This window comes from Artemia sp. Qi Xiang Cuo, chromosome 13 (genome assembly GCF_049724085.1).
Source record: "Artemia sp. Qi Xiang Cuo chromosome 13, ASM4972408v1, whole genome shotgun sequence".
Lineage (NCBI taxonomy): Eukaryota > Metazoa > Arthropoda > Branchiopoda > Anostraca > Artemiidae > Artemia > Artemia sp. Qi Xiang Cuo.
Genome location: NC_142806.1, coordinates 9,247,195 through 9,265,888, shown reverse-complemented (window position 1 = coordinate 9,265,888; position 18,694 = coordinate 9,247,195). Strand labels below are relative to the sequence as shown.

The window sequence follows — 18,694 nt, the reverse complement described above, 5'->3', positions numbered from 1 at the left end:
TCTCAATGAGACAAAATAGAAATCAGTAGGGCATATTTCAAATATTTAGAGTTCCTTATCCGGATTCCTCCTTGGACTATGAATGGTAGACTGTGGGAGAGATACATCTTACCGGATCCCCTTGATACTGCAGATAAGCTTTTTTCAAAGCTGACAGGTTATCCATCAAACCACCCTTGGAAGGATTTTTTTTTTAATGCTAGTTTCCTTTTTTTGGGTTATTATTCTAATTTTTAATTATTATATTTTCTTGGGTTATTATTCTTTTTTTGGGTTTTATATATATATATATATAAATATATATATATATATATATATATATATATATATATATATATATATATATATATATATATATATATATATATATATATATATATATATATATATATATAAAAAAAAAAAAAAAAAAAAAAAAAAATATATATATATATATATATATATATATAAAGGAAAGTAAAGAACTCCATTAAACAAAAAATGAGCAAAAATAAAATTAAATAATCTACCAAGCGTGAAACTATCACAAATCAGCATCGATAAATAAATGAAACCCAAAACGCAGAGAAATTACAATAAATAACCAAGTCAAACTAAAAAAGAGCAGATATTAACATAAGTTGGGCTAAAAAAATCCCATGCCTTCCCAAGGCCAGAACATAATTTGCACTTTACTGAAAAAAATATATTTTTTTTTACTTTTATGACTTTAATAAATCAAATAATATAAATATTATGATTACTAAATATCAGTATATGTATGTTAAACTGACAATGCACATTCATTTGTATTTTTTTCAGTAAAGTGCAAATTATTTTCTTGCCTTGGGAAGGCATAGGGGTTTTGAGCCCAACTTGTGTTAATTTCTGCTCGTTTTGAGTTAAGGGCTGGGGGGGGGGGAAGTCGTCATCCTCAAAGACCTAATTTCTAGAACTTTCTGCAACTTTGAACCAAATGGCTATCTGAAAATTTTGATTGGATGTGTTTGGGGGAATGGTGGGCGTGAGAGGGGGGTTAGTTACCCTCCTATCACTTTCAACTATTGAAAAGGGCACTAGCCCTATCAATTTCCAATTGAATGAACCCCTTTTGAAGTTTTTACGACAACTCTATCTATAAAAACAACCTTTGCCCTGGGGGCTCTGGGGGGTTTATCATCCTTAAATACATAATTTCCGGAACTTTCAACTACGTTGAACAAAATAGCTATCTCTAAACTTTGATTGAATCTGTTTGGGCAAATGGTGGGCGTGAGGGTTAATTACTCTCCACTTAATTTCGACTATTAAAAAGGGAAATTTCAACTTCCAATCAAATGAGCCCCTTTCGAAATTCCAACAACAACTTTCTATATAAACCTTATATGCCCCCAGGGCATAACTTACAACCCTTGCACTGAGGGCTCTGATGGAGTTATCATCCTAAAAGCCCTAATTTTCCAGAACTTTCGACCACGCTGAAAAAAATGAATATCTCAAAATTTTGATTGGATGTCTTTGGGGAAATGGTGGGCTTGAGACGGGGGTAAGTTGCCCTTCAATCACTTTCGATTATTAAAAAGGGCGCTAGCCCTTTCAATTTCCAATGGAATGAGCCCTTCTTGAAGCTTCTACAACATCGCTTTCTATAAAAACCTTATACACCCCTAGGGCACTACTTATGACCCTTATCCGGAGGGCTGTGGGGGTGGAGGGGTTATCATCCTTAAAGACCTAATTTTCAAAACTTATAACTACGTTGCATAAAATGGCTATCTGAAAATTTTGATTGCATATGTTTGGGGAAAAGGTGGGCGTGAGAGAGGGGTTAGTTGCCCTCAAATCACTTTCGAGACTATTAAAAAGGGCACTAGCCCTTTGAATTTCCAATTGAATGGGCCCATTTTGAAGTTTTTACGACAACTCTATCTATAAAAACCTTATATGCTCCCAGGGCATAACTTACAACCTTTGCTCTGGGGGGGTTTGTCATCCTTAAATACATAATTTTCTGAAATTATAAACTGCATGGAACAAAGTGGCTATCTCAAAATTTTGATAGGATGTTTTTGGGGAAATGGTGGGCGTGGAAGGGGTGTTAGTTGCCTTCCAATCACTTTCGACTATTAAAAAAGGCACTAGCCATTTCAATTTCCCGTCGAATGAGCCATTTTTTAAGTTTTTGCGACAATGCGTTCTAAAAAAAACTTATATGCCCCAAGGGCACAACTTACAACCCTTGCCCTGAGGGCTGTGAGGGGGGGGGGGTTGTTATCCTCAAAGACCTAATTTTCAGAAATTTCAAAAACGTTGAACAAGATGGCTATCTTAAAATTTTGATTGAATGTGTTTGGGGAAAAAGTGGGCGTGAGAGGGGGGTTAGTTGCCCTCCACTTTCGACTATTAAAAACGGCACTAGCCCTTTGAATTTCCAATCGAATGAGCCTTTTATGAAGTTTCTACAACAACACTTTCTATTAAAAAAACCATATATGCCCCCAGGGCACAACTTACAACCCTTGCCCTGAGGGCTGTGGGGGAGTGTTCTCCTCATAAACATAACTTCTATCTGGAAATCAACTACGCTGAACAAAATTACTATCTAAAAATTTTGATTGGATGTCTTTGGGGAAAAGGTGGGCGTGAGGGGGGGGTTAGTTGCCCTCAAATCCCTTTCGACTATTAAAAAGGGCACTAGCCCTTTGGATTTCCAATCGAATAAGCCCTTTTTCAAGTTTCTACAACAAAGATTTCAACAAAAATCTATATGCCCCAGGGCATAACTTATAACCCTTGCCCTGAAGATTGCGGGGGGAGTGCCCTACTCAAAGGTATAATTTCCTGAACTTTAAACTGCGCGGAACAGAAAGGCTATCTCAAAATTTAGATTGGATGAGTTTGGGGAAATGGTGGGCGTGGAAGGGATGTTAGTTGCCTTCCAATCACTTTTGAATATAAAAAGGGCACTAGCCATTTCAATTTCCAATCAAATGAGCCATTTTTGAAGTTTCTACGACAATGAGTTCTATAAACGACCCCAGGGCATAACTTACAACCCGTGCCCCGAGGGCTGTGGGGGGGGGGGGTTGTCATCCTCAAAGACCTAATTTTCCAGAATTTCCAACTCTGTTGAACAAAATGACTATCTTAAGATTTTGATTGAATATGTTTGGGTAAAAGGTGGGCGTGAGTGGTAGGTTAGTTGCCCTCCAATCATTTTCGACTATTAAAAAGGGCACTAGCCCTTTGAATTTCCAATCGAATGAGCCTTTTTTGAAGTTTCTACGACATAACTTACAACCTTTGCCCTGAGGGCTGTGAGAGAGTGTCCTTCTCAAAAACATAATTTCTATCTGGAAATCATCCATGCTGAACAAAATGGCTATCTCAAAATTTTGATTGGACGTGTTTCGGGAAATGGTGGGCATGAAAGGGGTGTTAGTTGCCTTCCAATTACTTTGACTATTAAAAAGGTCACTAGCCATTTCAATTTCTAATGGAATGAGCCCTTTTTGAAGTTTCTACGACAACGCGTTCTATAAAAACCTTATATGTCTCAAAGGGCACAACTTATAACCCCTGCCCAGAGGGCTGTGAGGGAGTTGTCATCCTCAAAGACGTAATTTCCTGATCTTAAAACTACGTTGAATAAAATGCTATATCAGATTTTGATTTGATATATTTGGGGAAAAGGTGGGCGCGAGAGGGGGGTCAGTTGCCCTCTAATCGCTTTCAACTATTACAAAGGGCACTAGCCCTTTCAATTTGCTATCGGACGAACTTTTTTCGAAGTTTCTGCGAAACCTTATATAAAAACATTATATGCCCCTAAGGTATATCTTACAACCCTTGCTCTAAAGCCTGTGGGAGAATGTCCTCCTCAAGAACATATTTTCTCTCGGGACATCTACTGCGCTGAACAAAATGGTTATCTCAAAATTTTAATTGGATTTGTTTCGGAAAATGGTTGGCCTGAAAGGGGTGTTAGCTGCCTTCCAATCACTTTTAACTATTAAAAAGCGCACAAGCCACTTCACTTTCCAATTGAATGAGCCCTTTTCGAGACAACGTGCCCCAAGTGCCATGCTCTAAAGGGAAAATTAATAAATAATACATTGTGCCAACATCATTCTTATATGCCCTCAGGGCATAACTTAAAACCCTTGTCCCGAGGGTTGTGGGGGAGTGTCCTCCTCAAAAACATATTTCCTATCTGGAAATCAACTATGCTGAACAAAAGGGTTATCTCAAAATTTTGATTGGAGGTGTTTGGGGAAAGGCTGGGCGGGGGGGGTGGCTAGTTGCCCTCCAATCACTTTCGACTATTAAAAAGGGCACTAGCCCTTTGAATTTTCAATCGAATGAGCCTTTTTTTGAAGTTACTATGACAACCCCTTCTATAAAAACCATATATGCCCCCAGGGCATAACTTACAACCCTTTTCCTGAAGGATGTTGGGGATTGTCTTCCTCAAAAACATAATTTCTATCTGGAAATCAACTACGCTGAACAAAATGGCTATCTCAAAATTTTGGTTGGATGCGTTTCAGGAAATGGTGGGCATGGAAAGGGTGTTAGTTGCCTTCCAATCATTTTTCGACTATTAAAAAGGGCACAAGCCACTCCAATTTCCAATTGAATGAGCCCTTTTCGAAGTTTCTACGACAAATTATTCCATACGAAGTGCCCTTCTTTAAAGGAAAAAAAATAATAAATGGTATATTGCCCCAAATTCGTTCTTGTATACCCTAAGGACATTACTTAAAACCTTTGCTTTAAAGGTTGTGGGGGAGTGTCCTCCTCAACAGCACATTTTGTATCAGAAAATTAACCACGCTGAATAAAATGACTATCTAAAAATTTTGACTGGATGTGTTTGGGGGAATGATATGTCCTGGGAAGATATTTTGAAGTACCTACCTAAGAAACAAAAGAAACTTTTAAAAACGATTTTCTCTTGGGGGGGGGGGGGTATTTTCTGCGGTGGGGTATTTTCTGCAGGGGTATTTTCCTAGGGCATAAACGCCAGCCACCAATGGATGCACTACTACTACTACTACTAACAACTCACCACAGCACCAAGCTGCCTGAGGCCAACACAGCTATGCACATTCGTCCTCCATTCCAATCTATTCAAAGCCCCCCTTTCTACACCCTCCCAGGAAGTTCCCATTTCCTTTAAATCTTTCCTTTTGACGTCCTCCCACACCAGGCAAGGAAAACCTGTTTTCCGTTTAGCCCTAGACAATTGACCAAAAAGGTCAATTTTTGGCAATCTGTCATCCTCCAACATTCCCTAGCCATCTCTATATTTTTCTAAGAATATCCCTAAAAAGCGGGTCTGAACCACATTTTTCGTACAGCCTACTGTTTGAAATACAGTCAGTCAGCCAGGTACTTAAAACAATCCATAGGCAATTTCTCTGGAAAAAATCTAGCAAATCTTCATCCACTTTCTGGAGTACCCATGCTTCAGAGCCATATTTGACAACTGTCCACTGTAGCTTCTAATATTCTAATCTTGGTTTGCAGACTTATCTTCCTATTCTTCCAAACTTTTTTTACCTGTGAAAAATACCCTGAGCCTCCACCTGCCCCCACCATCTTTACTGCTTTACATCTTTACTGTATCTTTACAACATCTTCACTGCTCCCACCATCTTTACCAATAATATTACCAAGGTAAGTGAAGCCGCCCACCTGATCAATCTTTTTGTTACCCAATGTTACCTTTTCATCTTCACTTATTCCTAGCCTTAGTCTAGGAATGAGTAACTTAGTGACTTAGTCTTCTTAGCATTAATTTTCAAACCTATTCTAGCACCCTGAACTCGCAAAACCTCTAAAAGTTCATTCATTTTGCTCACACTTCCATCTAAGATACTTAAATCATCAGCACAATCTAAATCCAGGAGAGTTTTTCCTCTCAATTTGTCTCCCATTGCCTTTCCTGTGCTCCATAAGACAAAGTCAATCAAAATAATCCATGTAAAGGGGGATAGAACACAACCCTGCTTAACTCCTGATTTAATACATAACCAGCTATTAACCTCATTTCCTACCTTAACTGCAGCAGTGTTATTCTCATACATAGCACTAATCCATTTAATGTATTTGCCTGGCATACTATAGAAGAATAAGACCTTTGCTAAAGCCATTCTATCAGCAGAATCAAATGCTTGCTCATAATCTATAAAACTGAGGACCAAAGGTGTTTGACAACTCAGGCACTTCTCAATTATTAACCTAAGAGTGAAAATTTGGTTGAAACATCCTCTACCTTTTCTAAAACTGCACTGTTCTTTTCCTAAGACTTTGTGTGCAGCATCTCTGAGTCTAAAAAGTATCATATTACTAAGTAATTTGTTACCTACAGAGACCAGACTAATGCCTTGATAGTTACCACACTCACTCTTATCACCTTTCTAAAAAAGTGACTTAACTAAGGTTTTCCTAAAATCATTAGGTACTTCCCCTTTTTCAAAAATCATGTTCATATTCTTAGGTAGCTTATTTCTAACCTCAGAGCAACCATATCTAAGAAACTCATTTACCCCACTGTCAGCATCTGGATCCTTAATATTTCTTACTCCATTTAGTACTGTTACCAATTCTTCCTCACAAAACAAATCTTCCTTCACATCCAAGGTAGCACAAACTTTTTTAGTTTCCTCTATATCTTTTCCTGCAACTTTATCTTGGTGTAGCAAATTCTCAAAATGTCCTTCCAATCTCTTTAATTCTTTCCTTATCACTAATTCCGGCCCTGTTCCTATCTTTCACTGGGACAAGTCTGGATTGACTACTCCCTCTCAATTCATTAACATGCCAGTACAATATTTTACTATTATGCCATCTAGCTGCATCTTCCAGATCCTTGGCAATTTTATCCACAGCCTTCACTTCACACCTCCTTAGTTTATATTTTAAAGCTTTCTCCACTTTCTTTTTATTCCTTTTGTTTTTATACAATCTATCACTCAGATAATTCTTGTACAAGGCCCTTCTCCTCTCTATTAAACATAAAGCATTTCACTAATGATCTTAGCTGCAATCCTAACTTTCATCCCTAAGACACCTTCAGCAACTTCACAAATTGTTTTTCTAAAATTATTCTAACCATCTTCCACATTGTCAAATTTTAAACTCTCAAGTTTAGTATTCCTGGAAAGTTTCTCTCAAATTCTCATCCTGGAGTCTACCTACCTAACTTCCTAGAAGGTAGTTACCCTTCCGAAATTTCAGCTTTAAATTAACCCTAGACACTACTAGATGGTGATCTTTACTTTTAACATCAATAACAGCACTCCTATATGCCCTAGTATCTTGGATTGATCCTACCAGTCTTTTGTTAACTATAACATAATCAATAATGCTGTCTTACCCTCATGTGAATACCAAGTTAACTTATGGGCCATTTTATGACCAAACTCCATATTGGTTATAACTAGATTGTTATACCTAAAAATTCCAAAAGTCTGTATCCATTACTGTTTTCTTTTCCTACACCAAATTTACCTAGGCTAGGATACCATCTATCCCTATTTCTACCAACTTGGGCATAAAAATCTCCTTGTAAAAATATCATATTTCTACCTGGGACCATGTCTTTTTCCTCCTGTAGCTGTAAGTAAAATTCATCTGAGTCACTAGTATCTCCCTCAGTTGGTTCTACAGGGGCATAAACTACTATAACTGATACTCTGAACTTTTTGGTCATAAAATAAGCAATTAGTATTCTATTATTAATACCTTCCCACCCTAAACAAGACTTAGCAGCTTCCTCATTCATCATGAGCCCTACTCCCTGTCTATGTACCCCATCCTTCCTGCCTGAGTAAACAAATTCTATATCACCTAATTTCATGTTTCCTACCCCTGGGATATGAGTTTCTGAAACTATTAATAAGTACAATTGATAATCTAATAATCTACTACTACTAACAACTCACCACAGCACCAAGCCGCCTGAGGCCAATGCATGCTCCTCCTCCATCCCAATCTATTCAAAGCCTCCCTTTTTCACCCTCCCACGAAGTTCCCATTTCCTTTCAATCTTTCTTTATGACGTCCTCCCACCCCAGACAAGGACAACCTGCTTTCTGTTTAGCCCTAGACAGTTGGCCAAAAAAACAATCTTCAGCAATCTGTCATCCTTCATCTGCACAATGTGCCCTAGCCATCTCAACCTCTTTCATTACAGCCCTAGAGAGCAGTATTGAACCACATTTTTTGTACAGCCTATTGTTTGAAACACAGTCAGTCAGCCAGGTACCCAGAACAATCCTTAAGCAATTTCTCTGGAACACATCTAGCAAATCTTCATCTGCTTTTCGAAGCGCCATTCTTCATAGCCATATTTGACTTCTGTCATCACTGTAGCTTCTAATATTCTAATCTTGGTTTGCAGACTTATCTTCCTTTTCTTCCAAACTTTTTTTAATTGTGAAAAAACACCCTGAGCCTTGTAATTAACTGATAACTGACAATCTCATAAATTGTAATATACTTGGACAAGAGTATTCTCTGAATTAATTGCTAAAATCATAGTGACGAATATTTTTACCTGATATTGACAAATGTAATAATGCAAAGTAAATTGACATTAGCAAATATGAGAAGTGATGAACAGATCAAAAGAATGAGGAATGGTACAAAGTGTATGAAGATGGCGGAACCACTGCAATATTAATGCTCTTTTACAGGCAAATTTACTCCAAGGATTTAAGATGCCTCCCCTCAACCCCACACCCAGAAATGACAGGCTCGTCTAAATACTTTGAAGACTTACAGGCTAGTTAATACTTTAACTAGTTTCTGTCAGATCTTACACAGCATAATTCTTGAATGTGTTTGATTTAACAGACAAGTAACAAATCATCTTTTGAATTTCTGGGAAAACTTACACTTCCCTCCCAAGTTAACAGGAGAGAGAATTTCCAGCAGAAAGCTCAACATATCTGGTCATGCATGTTTACAAAAATAAAATGACTCTAAAAAATGAGGAGTTCAAGCTGAATAGTCTCAGCTCAGTATGATTGACTTATTAGTTTATTCTTAAAAAATATAGAGGAAAACAGACATTATTTAAAGCTCTTTTGTTCCATAGCCTAATGACTTTCATAAATAAAATTAATTGCTCAACTGGTAAAAGTTTTTGTGCAAAATGCAAGTTTTTAATTTTTTCAAATTCTTTTTTTTTGTAATATTGCAATTTGGATTCTCTGCCATTTCATCCATTTGTCTGCAATTCTCCTTTAACCTTCTCAGTTGAGTAATGAATGTGAACCAGCTGAAATTATTGAATCTTGTAAGGGGAAGTACTAAACCAATGCAATTCAGTACCAGGATGGGCCTAATGCCCAAATTCTACAAGTTTGGTTAAGGATCAGACCCATTCCTGAAAGTTTCATTTTCCCAACCTAACCCCTTTCAAAGATAGCCAAAAGCTCCTAAAATATAATTTTGCCCAAATTACTCCCACTGGGCTGGCTCTAGTAAGAGGTGATTGGGTCTACACTTGCATTGTGTCATGCTGTAGTCAAATAGGGGCAATCTGAAAACCCATCTCTATTTTTCCAGAATGCCATACAAGTTTTGTTAAAGATCAGATAAGAGCCAAGAAAAAACTTTGACAAATTCAGTGATAGACCAGGACAAGTAGAACAGCAATTTTTTTTTTTTTTTGCAATATAATATTTGCAAATATTTAATGAATTACAATAGGAGTTTAGTGGATTGTAATGAACATGTCAAATTACCCAGTTTACAAATGAGCAAAACTAGCACAATAGAACTAACAAGTTCACCTAATTCATTCTATAGTAGCAAAAGGGAACCAAATGAACCCTTAAATCACCAAATTTAAAAATAGGTGGAACTCTTGCAATAGAACTACCAAATCTGCCCAAATTGATAATGTCTGGAAGCCAACTAAACTTGTCTAATTACCAAATTTGCAAATAAATGGAACTACTATGATACAACTACCAAATTCACCAGATTTGATAGCAAGTAGGATCCAAATGTACATGTTAAATCACCAAATTTTCAATAAGGCAGAACTAATCATAGACAGCACAATTGCACTGTCTAAGTAAAGAACAATGTTGGCACAGTGTATTACTTTTTTTTCTAGACCAGGGCACTTTGTATCAAAGGAGTTGTTGTAGAAACTTTGAAAAGGGCATCATTTTATTGGAAATTAGAATGGCTAGTGCCCTTTTTAATAGTTAAAAGTAATTGGAAGGCAAGTAACACCCCTTCCACACCCACCATTTCCCAAAATACATCCAATCAAAATTTTGAGATAGCCATTTTGTTCAATGTAGTTGATTTCCAGATAGAAATTATGTTTTGAGGAGGACACTCCCCCCATAGCCCTCAGGGCAAGGGTTGTGATATATACCCTGGGAGCATATAAGATTTTCATAGAAAGCTTTGTTGTAGAAACTTCAAAAAGGGTTCATTTGATTGGATATTCAAAGGCTTTTTTGTTATAACACAGTTGAAAGTTCTGGAAATTATATCTTTGAGCAGGACACTCCCTCTACAGTCTTCAGGGTAAGGGTTATAAGTTATATCCTGGGGGGTATATAAGGTTTTTATTGAAAGTTTTGTTGTAGAAACTTGAAAAAGGCTCATTTGATTGGAAATTCAAACGGCCAGTGCCCTTTTTAATAGTCAAAACTGATTTGAGGGCAACTAACCCCCCTCTTGCACCCATCTTTTCCCCAAACACATCCAATCAAAATTTTTAGATAGCTTTTTTGTTCAACATAGTTGAAAGTTTTGAAAATCAGGTCTTTAAGGATGACAACTCCCCTCCCCCCACAAACCCCTCAGGGCAAGGGTTGTAAGTTATCCCCTGGGGGCATATAAGGTTTTTATAGAAAGCAATGTTGTAGAAACTTCAAAAAGGGCTCATTTGATTGGAAATTGAAAGGGCTAGCGCCCTTTTCAATAGTTGAAAGTGATTGAAGGGCAACTAACCCCCATCTCACGCCCACAATTTCCCCAAATACATCCAATCAAAATTTTAAGACATCCATTTTGTTCAACATAGTTGTAAGTTCCGGAAATTAGGCATTTGAAGATGATAATCCCCTCAAAGCCCTCAGGGCAAGGGTTGTAAGTTATGCCCTGGGGGCATATAAGGTTTTTATAGAAAGTTTTGTCATGGAAACTTCAAGAAGGGCTCATTAGATTGGAAATTGAAAGCGCTAGTGCCCTTTCTAGATTGTGTCATGTTGTAGTAAAATAGGGGCAATCTGAAAACCCATCTCTATTTATCCAGAATACCAAAGAAAAGTGGTCTTTCCTAAGACAAAGTCTTTTACCCTAATTAGGCCTAGGATTGATTGGCTACAATATTAGAAAACTCTTTTTTTTAACTTTAATTTTAATGTTTCAAAGTTTTGTGCAAAATGCAAGATTTTAATTTTTTAGAATTTTTTTTTGTAATACTGCATTTTGAATTTTCTGCCATTTTATCCATCTGTCTGCAATTCTCTATTAACCTTCTCAGTTGAGTAATGAATGTGAACCAGCTGAAATTTTTGAATCTTGTAAGGGGAAGTACTAAACCAATGCAATTCAATACTAGGATGGGCCTAATGCCCAAATTCTACAAGTTTGGTTAAGGATCAGATAAGTGCAAAGAAAAAACTTTGACAAATTCAGTGACAGACCAGGACAAGTAGAACAACCAAATTTTTTCATAGAAGGTTTTTATAGAAAGCAATCTTGCAGAAACTTCAAAAAATACTCATTTCATTGGAAATTGAAAGGGCTAGTGTCCTTTTAATAGTTGAAAGTGATTGAAGGGCAACTAACCCCCTCTTATGCCCACAATTTCCATAAATATATCCAATCAAAATTTGGAGATATCCATTTTGTTCAATATAATTGAAATTCTGGAAGTTAGGTCTTTGGATAACCCCCTCAAAGCCCTCAGGGAAAGGGTTGTAAGTTATGCCCTGGGGCATATAAGGTTTTTATAGAAAGTTTTGTCATGGAAACTTCAAAAAGGGCTCATTTCATCGGAAACTGAAAGGGCTAGTGCCCTTTCTAGATTGTGTCATGCTGTAGTAAAATAGGGGCAATCTGAAAACCCATCTCTATTTATCCAGAATGCCAAAGAAAAGTGGTCTTTCCCAAGATGAAGTCTTTTACCCTAGTTAGGCCTAGGATTGATTGGCTACAATATTGGAAAACTTTTTTTTACATGTAATTTTAACATTTCAAAGTTTTGTGCAAAATGCAAGATTTTAATTTTTTAGAATTCTTTTTTTTTAATACTGCATTTTGAATTCTCTGCAATTTTATCCATCTGTCTTCAATTCTCCATTAACCTTCTCAGTTGAGTAATGAACGTGAACCAGCTGAAATTATTGAATCTTGTAAGGAGAAGTACTAAACCAATGCAATTCAATGCCAGGATGGGCCTAATGCCCAAATTCTACAAGTTTGGTTAAGGATCAGATAAGAGCAAAGAAAAAACTTTGACAAATTCAGTGACAGACCAGGACAAGTAGAACAACCAAATTTTTTCATTGGAAATTGGAATGGCTAGTGCCCTTTTTAATAGCCAAAATTTATTGGCTAACACCCCTTCCAAACACACCATTTCCCCAAACAGCTTCAATCAAAATTTTGAGTTAGCCATTTTGTTTAACGTAGTTGATTTCCAGATAGAAGTTTTGTTTTTTAGGAGGACACTCCCCAACAGCCCTTGGGGCAAGGGTTGTAAGATATGCCCTGGGGGCATATAAGGTTTTTATAGAAAGCTTTGTTGTAGAAACTTCAAAAAGGGGTCATTTGATTAGAAATTCAAAAGGCCATTTTGTTATAATGCTGTTGAAAGTTCTTGAAATTAAATCTTTGAGCAGGTCACACTCCCCCCACAGTCTTCAGGGCGGGGATTATAAGTTATGTCCTGGGGGTATATAAGGTTTTTATTGAAAGCTTTGTTGTAGAAACTTGAAATAGGGCTCATTTGATTAGATATTCAAAGGGCTAGTGCCCTTTTTAATAGTCAAAAGTGATTTGAGGGCAACTAACCCCCCTCTCACGCCCATCTTTTCCCCAAACACATCCAATCAAAACTTTTAGATAGCCATTTTGTTCAACATAGTTGAAAGTTTTGGAAATTAGGTCTTTAAGGATGACACCCCCCCCCCCTGTACACACACCCCTTAGGGTAAGGGTTGTAAGTTATGCCCTGGGGGCATAGAAGGTTTTTATAGAAAGCAATCTTGCAGAAACTTCAAAAAATACTCATTTCATTGGAAATTGAAAGGGCTAGTGTCCTTTTAATAGTTGAAAGTGATTGAAGGGCAACTAACCCCCTCTTATGCCCACAATTTCCATAAATATATCCAATCAAAATTTGGAGATATCCATTTTGTTCCATGTAGTGGAAATTCTGGAAGTTAGTTCTTTGGATAACCCCCTCAAAGCCCTCAGGGAAAGGGTTGTAAGTTATGCCCTGGGGGCATATAAGGTTTTCATAGAAAGTTTTGTCATGGATATTTCAAAAATGGCTCATTTGATTGGAAATTGAAAGGGCTAGTGCCCTTTCTAGATTGTGTCATGCTGCAGTAAAATAGGGGCAATCTGAAAACCCATCTCTATTTACCCAGAATGCCAAAGAAAAGTGGTCTTTCCCAAGATGAAGTCTTTTACCCTAGTTAGGTCTAGAATTGATTGGGTACAATATTGGAAAACTCTTTTTTTTACAGTTAATTTTATCAGAGTTATCTCTAGACCATGGGCACCCATAAGCTGAATTCCAGGGGGGGGGGGGCAAACCGCATCTAATTGGCATTTTTAATGCTATATAGTAGAAATCTCAGAACAAAAATATAAAAAAAAGGCAGTATCGTTCAGCCAGGGGGCGGAGCCCCCCCCTGCCCTCCCATATGGGTGCCCATGCTCTAGACTACAGCATAATTTGTTCTGCTTTATAACCTACATCCACCATATGGCTAATATGGGAGTAAAGTTCATTTGTGATGCAAATGGATGTTATATTTAGATTGAGGATGCAAAATCTAGGTATATATTTGCAAATTCGGGGGGTGGGGGTATATATTCTGTGAATTTATAGGTCCTAAGAAATTCATGAATTTCTTAGAAAAACTGGAAAAAAAGGAAAGAAGCAAAGATAAAGGCTCTCCTACTGCAAAATGTGTTAACTAGGATTATTCTGCATACTATGGAGTACAAAATGTTTTCTTAATATGTTTCCTTATGTCCAGCTGGACTCCTAGGCTTAAAATACTGGTTGGCTAATTTAAAGATTTGTATATATATATATATATATATACACTGTCAAATTAGCCATCTGGTGGTATCCCCTTTATAACAACTCTACTATTGACTATTAGTGCACTTAAAATATTCAACACTGGGTAAATTTTTACCAAATCATATTATTGACTTACAAATAAAGTGAAAATACCACTCAATGCCTTTTTTATGCTCTTTCCAAATATAATAATCATTTTTGTCAGAATGAATTTGGTAAATATCTACCATATCATATTATTGAGTTAGGACTAAAGTGAATACACCATTCAATGCCTTTTTTTATGCTGATTATGAATACAATAAGCATTTCTATCGGAAATGAATTTCAGCCCCCTCCCTCTATATATGCCAATTCAGGGTTAGGTTAGGTATATATAGGGGGGGGGGGCTGAAATTCATTTCTGATATAAATGCTTATTATATTCGTAATCAGCATTAAAAAAGGCATCAAATGGTGTATTCACTTTATTCCTAACTCACTAATATGATTTAGTAGATATTTATCATGAATTCTACCCCCACCCCTATAGGCTATACCAATTCAGGGTATATATTTGCACATTAGGGTGGTGGGGTAAAATTTAAACTTACCTCCCATTTACATCAGAAATAAAATTTAATCATAATTTTACTAATCATAAATAAAATTAATATCACTTTAATCATAAGTCAATAATATGATTTGGTAAAAATTTACCCAACACTGTGTACAGCTAACATATTCAAGTTAATCCTACTATCATCACTAAGCTTGTAGGCTATACATGATTTTGTTGGTCAATATATACCAAATCATATTATTGAGTTAGGACTAAAGTGAATACACCATTTGATGCCTTTTTTTATGCTGATTACGAATATAATAAGCATTTCTATTGGAAATGAATTTCAGCCCCCCACCCTATATATGCCAATTCCAGGTTAGGTTAGGTATAGCCTATATAGGGGGGGGCTGAAAATCATTTCCAATAGAAATGCTTATTATATTTGTAATCAGCATAAAAAAGGCATTGAATGGTGTATTCACTTTAGTCCTAACTCACTAATATGATTTGGTAGATATTTATCATGAATTATACCCCCACCCCTATAGGCTATACCAATTCAGGGTATATATTTGCACATTAGGGTGGTGGGGTAAAATTTAAACTTACCTCCCATTTACATCAGAAATAAAATTTAATCATAATTTTACTAATCATAAATAAAATTAATATCACTTTAATCATAAGTCAATAATATGATTTGGTAAAAATTTACCCAACACTGTGTACAGCTAACATATTCAAGTTAATCCTACTATCATCACTAAGCTTGTAGGCTATACATGATTTTGTTGGTCAATATATACCAAATCATATTATTGAGTTAGGACTAAAGTGAATGCACCATTTGATGCCTTTTTTTATGCTGATTATAAATATAATAAGAATTTCTATCGGAAATGAATTTATGCCCCCCACCCTATATATGTCACTTCCGGGTTCGGGTAGGTATAGCCTCTATCGGGGGGGGGGGGCGGAAATTCATTTCAGAAAGAAATGCTTATTATATTTGTAATCAGCATAAAAAAGGCATGGAATGGTGTATTCACTTTAGTCCTAACTCAATAATATTATTTGGTATATATTGACCATTTTGTCAGATTTTTAGGCTAGGAAGTGTGATTTAAGAAAATTTAGACAAATTGATTGGTGAAGCAATCTAGTTTTAGGGTGGAATAATAGAGAATTTATGTGAACTTGATAGTGTAAGAAGTGATTAGCTATTAGCAATAAACAGTTGGAAGGAGTGATTAGGCTAGGCTATCTTACTTTAGGCTGATAAGAAAGAAATTAGAATTTGGTTGTTTCAGTAGATATTTTGAACTGGGAGTGAAATTGTTTGTTTATTGAAATTTTAACTGAAACTTAATCAACAAGGCAGAAGCCCAAAAAATAATGCTTGCCCTCCAAATTCTTACAGCAGGCTAAACTAGGCTGGCCTATTGACACCAAACATTTCCCTTGTAGTAATTCAAGAGTTTTACAGAGACGCATTTATACCCTCTGAGCAAAATAAGATTATTTAAAAGCTTACGGGTAGAGCAGTGTCAAATTTAAAATCCATTTTCTCAATCAAGTTTAAATACTTTTCTTACAGTTCTTCCAAAGTGGTTTCAGGCGTTTACATGCAGTGTTGGACAACTTTCACTTTAGAAAATAATTAAACGAACCTGGCGAATCTTTTCATTAGGAGGACAACGGAAAGAGAAAGCCATAGTTCAACAGCACAAGTATTATACAAAGAAGAAGAGCTGATAGACCCCTTCCTAAAAGCCTTTTATACAGGGATATTTACTGCAGACCTAGTAGTCGGAATAGATGACGCGTGAACATTTTTCTGCACTTTTAACTTACGGTACAGATTTCTAAGCTTTATTACTATAGACCTAGATGGACCGCGCTGAATAGCTCTTAAAAGGAGTTGTGCGTAAGTGTCGGCGCTGTGTATGGTGGAGTTAAACGGTCCCCTAATATCGTGCGCGGCCTGTATAAACAATTCACCGTTTTCATTATAATTAATTAAGAAAACTTTTTCAACAAAAAAAGTTTTTTTGAAAAGAAACTAAAGAACTCCATTACCAAAGGAACAGATATAGAATCAAATAATCTACCAAAAGTACAACGACCACAAATTAGTATTAATAAATAACTGAAACCCAAAACAAACAGAAATTAAAATAAATAAGAGTCAATTTCAAAACGAGCAGAAATTAATATGAATAGGGTTCTAAGCACCGAATTTTCTAAAAGCCAGAATATAATTTGTACTTTAGTGAAAAAATTCAAATGAACTTACTGAATAAAATCTGCATTGTCAGTTTAATATACATATGCTGATATTTATTCCTTAAATCTTAATTGATTTTTGATTTCTTAAAGTTAGAAAAGTGAAAACATTTAAAAGAATTTTTTCAGTAAAGTACAAATTATGTTTGTACTTTACTGGAAACTCATATTAATTTCTACTCATATTAATTTCTGCTCGTTTTGAGTTTGACACTTATTTATTTTAATTTCTGTTTGTTTTGGGTTTCATTTATTTATTGATACTAATTTGTGGTAGTTATATTTTTGGTGGACTACTTGATTCTATTTCTATTCATTTTGGTTTAGTGGAGTTCTATACTTTTATTTTTGAAACTTATTTTGTTGAAAAAGTATTTTTAATTAATTTCTGTTCGCTTAATATTGACAGAGTCTTTTTCAGGGAGAAGGGCTGAGCTTCTTTTAAAGTTAAACAACCGTCCCTTCCGTAAAAACCTTAAATGCGGCATTGGCATGGCTTACAACCCTTGCTCCTAATCTTTGGGGATTGTTTAAACCCCAAAGGCCTTGTTATATGATATTTAGACCATTTTGAATAGAAATACTGTCTCAAAATTTCTATCAGACGCATTCGAGGACAATACGACGTGTATGTGTGTATTGGGGGGAGAGGGGTAGCTTAGCTTCCCTTCAACCACTTTGACGATTACGAAGAACACTAGAATGTCTGTTTACCATTCCAATGAGCCCCTTCCGAAGTTTATCTGACCATGCTTTCTCCAAAAACCTTATATGTCCTCAGGGCATAAGTTACACCCCTTACCTCGAGGGCTGGGGTTCTGATACGACTGTTCTGATATGCTGAACAAAATGGCTTTCTCAAGATTTTGATTGGAAGTGTTTGGGAAAATTATAGGCGTGGGGGGAGGCATTTGCCCTTTGATCATTTTCTACTAATAATAAAGGCACTAGTCTTCTCAATTTGCAAATCAAATGAACCCTTTTTGAAATTTCTACGACAAAACTTTCTATAAAACCATAAATGGCCCAAGGACATAATTTACGACCCTTGTCCTGAGGGCTGTGGGGCTCCCCCCATAGCCATCATGTCTTTGAATGTCATCCTCAAAGAAATAATTTCCAGACCTTTCAACTACGGTGAACAAAATGGCCAAATCAAAATGTTGATCGGAAATGTTTGGTGAAATGATGGGCATGGGGAGGGGGGGGGGGTAGATTCCCCTTCCGAATACTTTTGACTATTAAAAAGGGCAATAGCCCTTTCAATTTCCAATTCAATAAGCCCTCATTGAATTTTTTTACGAAAACATTTACTATAAAAAACATTATTTGCTCCCAGGGCATAACTTACAATCTTAGCCATGAGGTCTGTGGGGGAGTTGTCATACTCAAAGACCTAATTTCCAAAACTTTCAACTATGTTCAGTATGAGGGCTATTTCAAAATTGTTTATTGAATGTGTTTGGGGAAATGGTGGGCGTAAGAGGGGGGTTAGTTACTCTCCAATCACTTTCGACTATTAAAAAGGGCACTAACCCTCTCAATTTCCATTTGAATAAGCCCCATTTGAA

The 18,694-nt window shown here is 36.3% G+C and overlaps 1 protein-coding gene across 1 annotated transcript in view; it reads right to left on the bottom strand.

The window, feature by feature from the left end:
* Positions 1 to 16,419, bottom strand: part of Patr-1 (Protein associated with topo II related - 1) — a 104,683-nt gene extending 88,264 nt beyond the window's left edge. The window contains exon 1 of the mRNA XM_089098800.1: positions 16,372 to 16,419. Within this exon, the coding sequence (XP_088954926.1) occupies positions 16,372 to 16,401 (30 nt within the window). The 5' untranslated portion in view covers positions 16,402 to 16,419. The remainder of the gene's footprint in view (positions 1 to 16,371) is intronic.
* Positions 16,420 to 18,694: the final 2,275 nt, after the last annotated feature.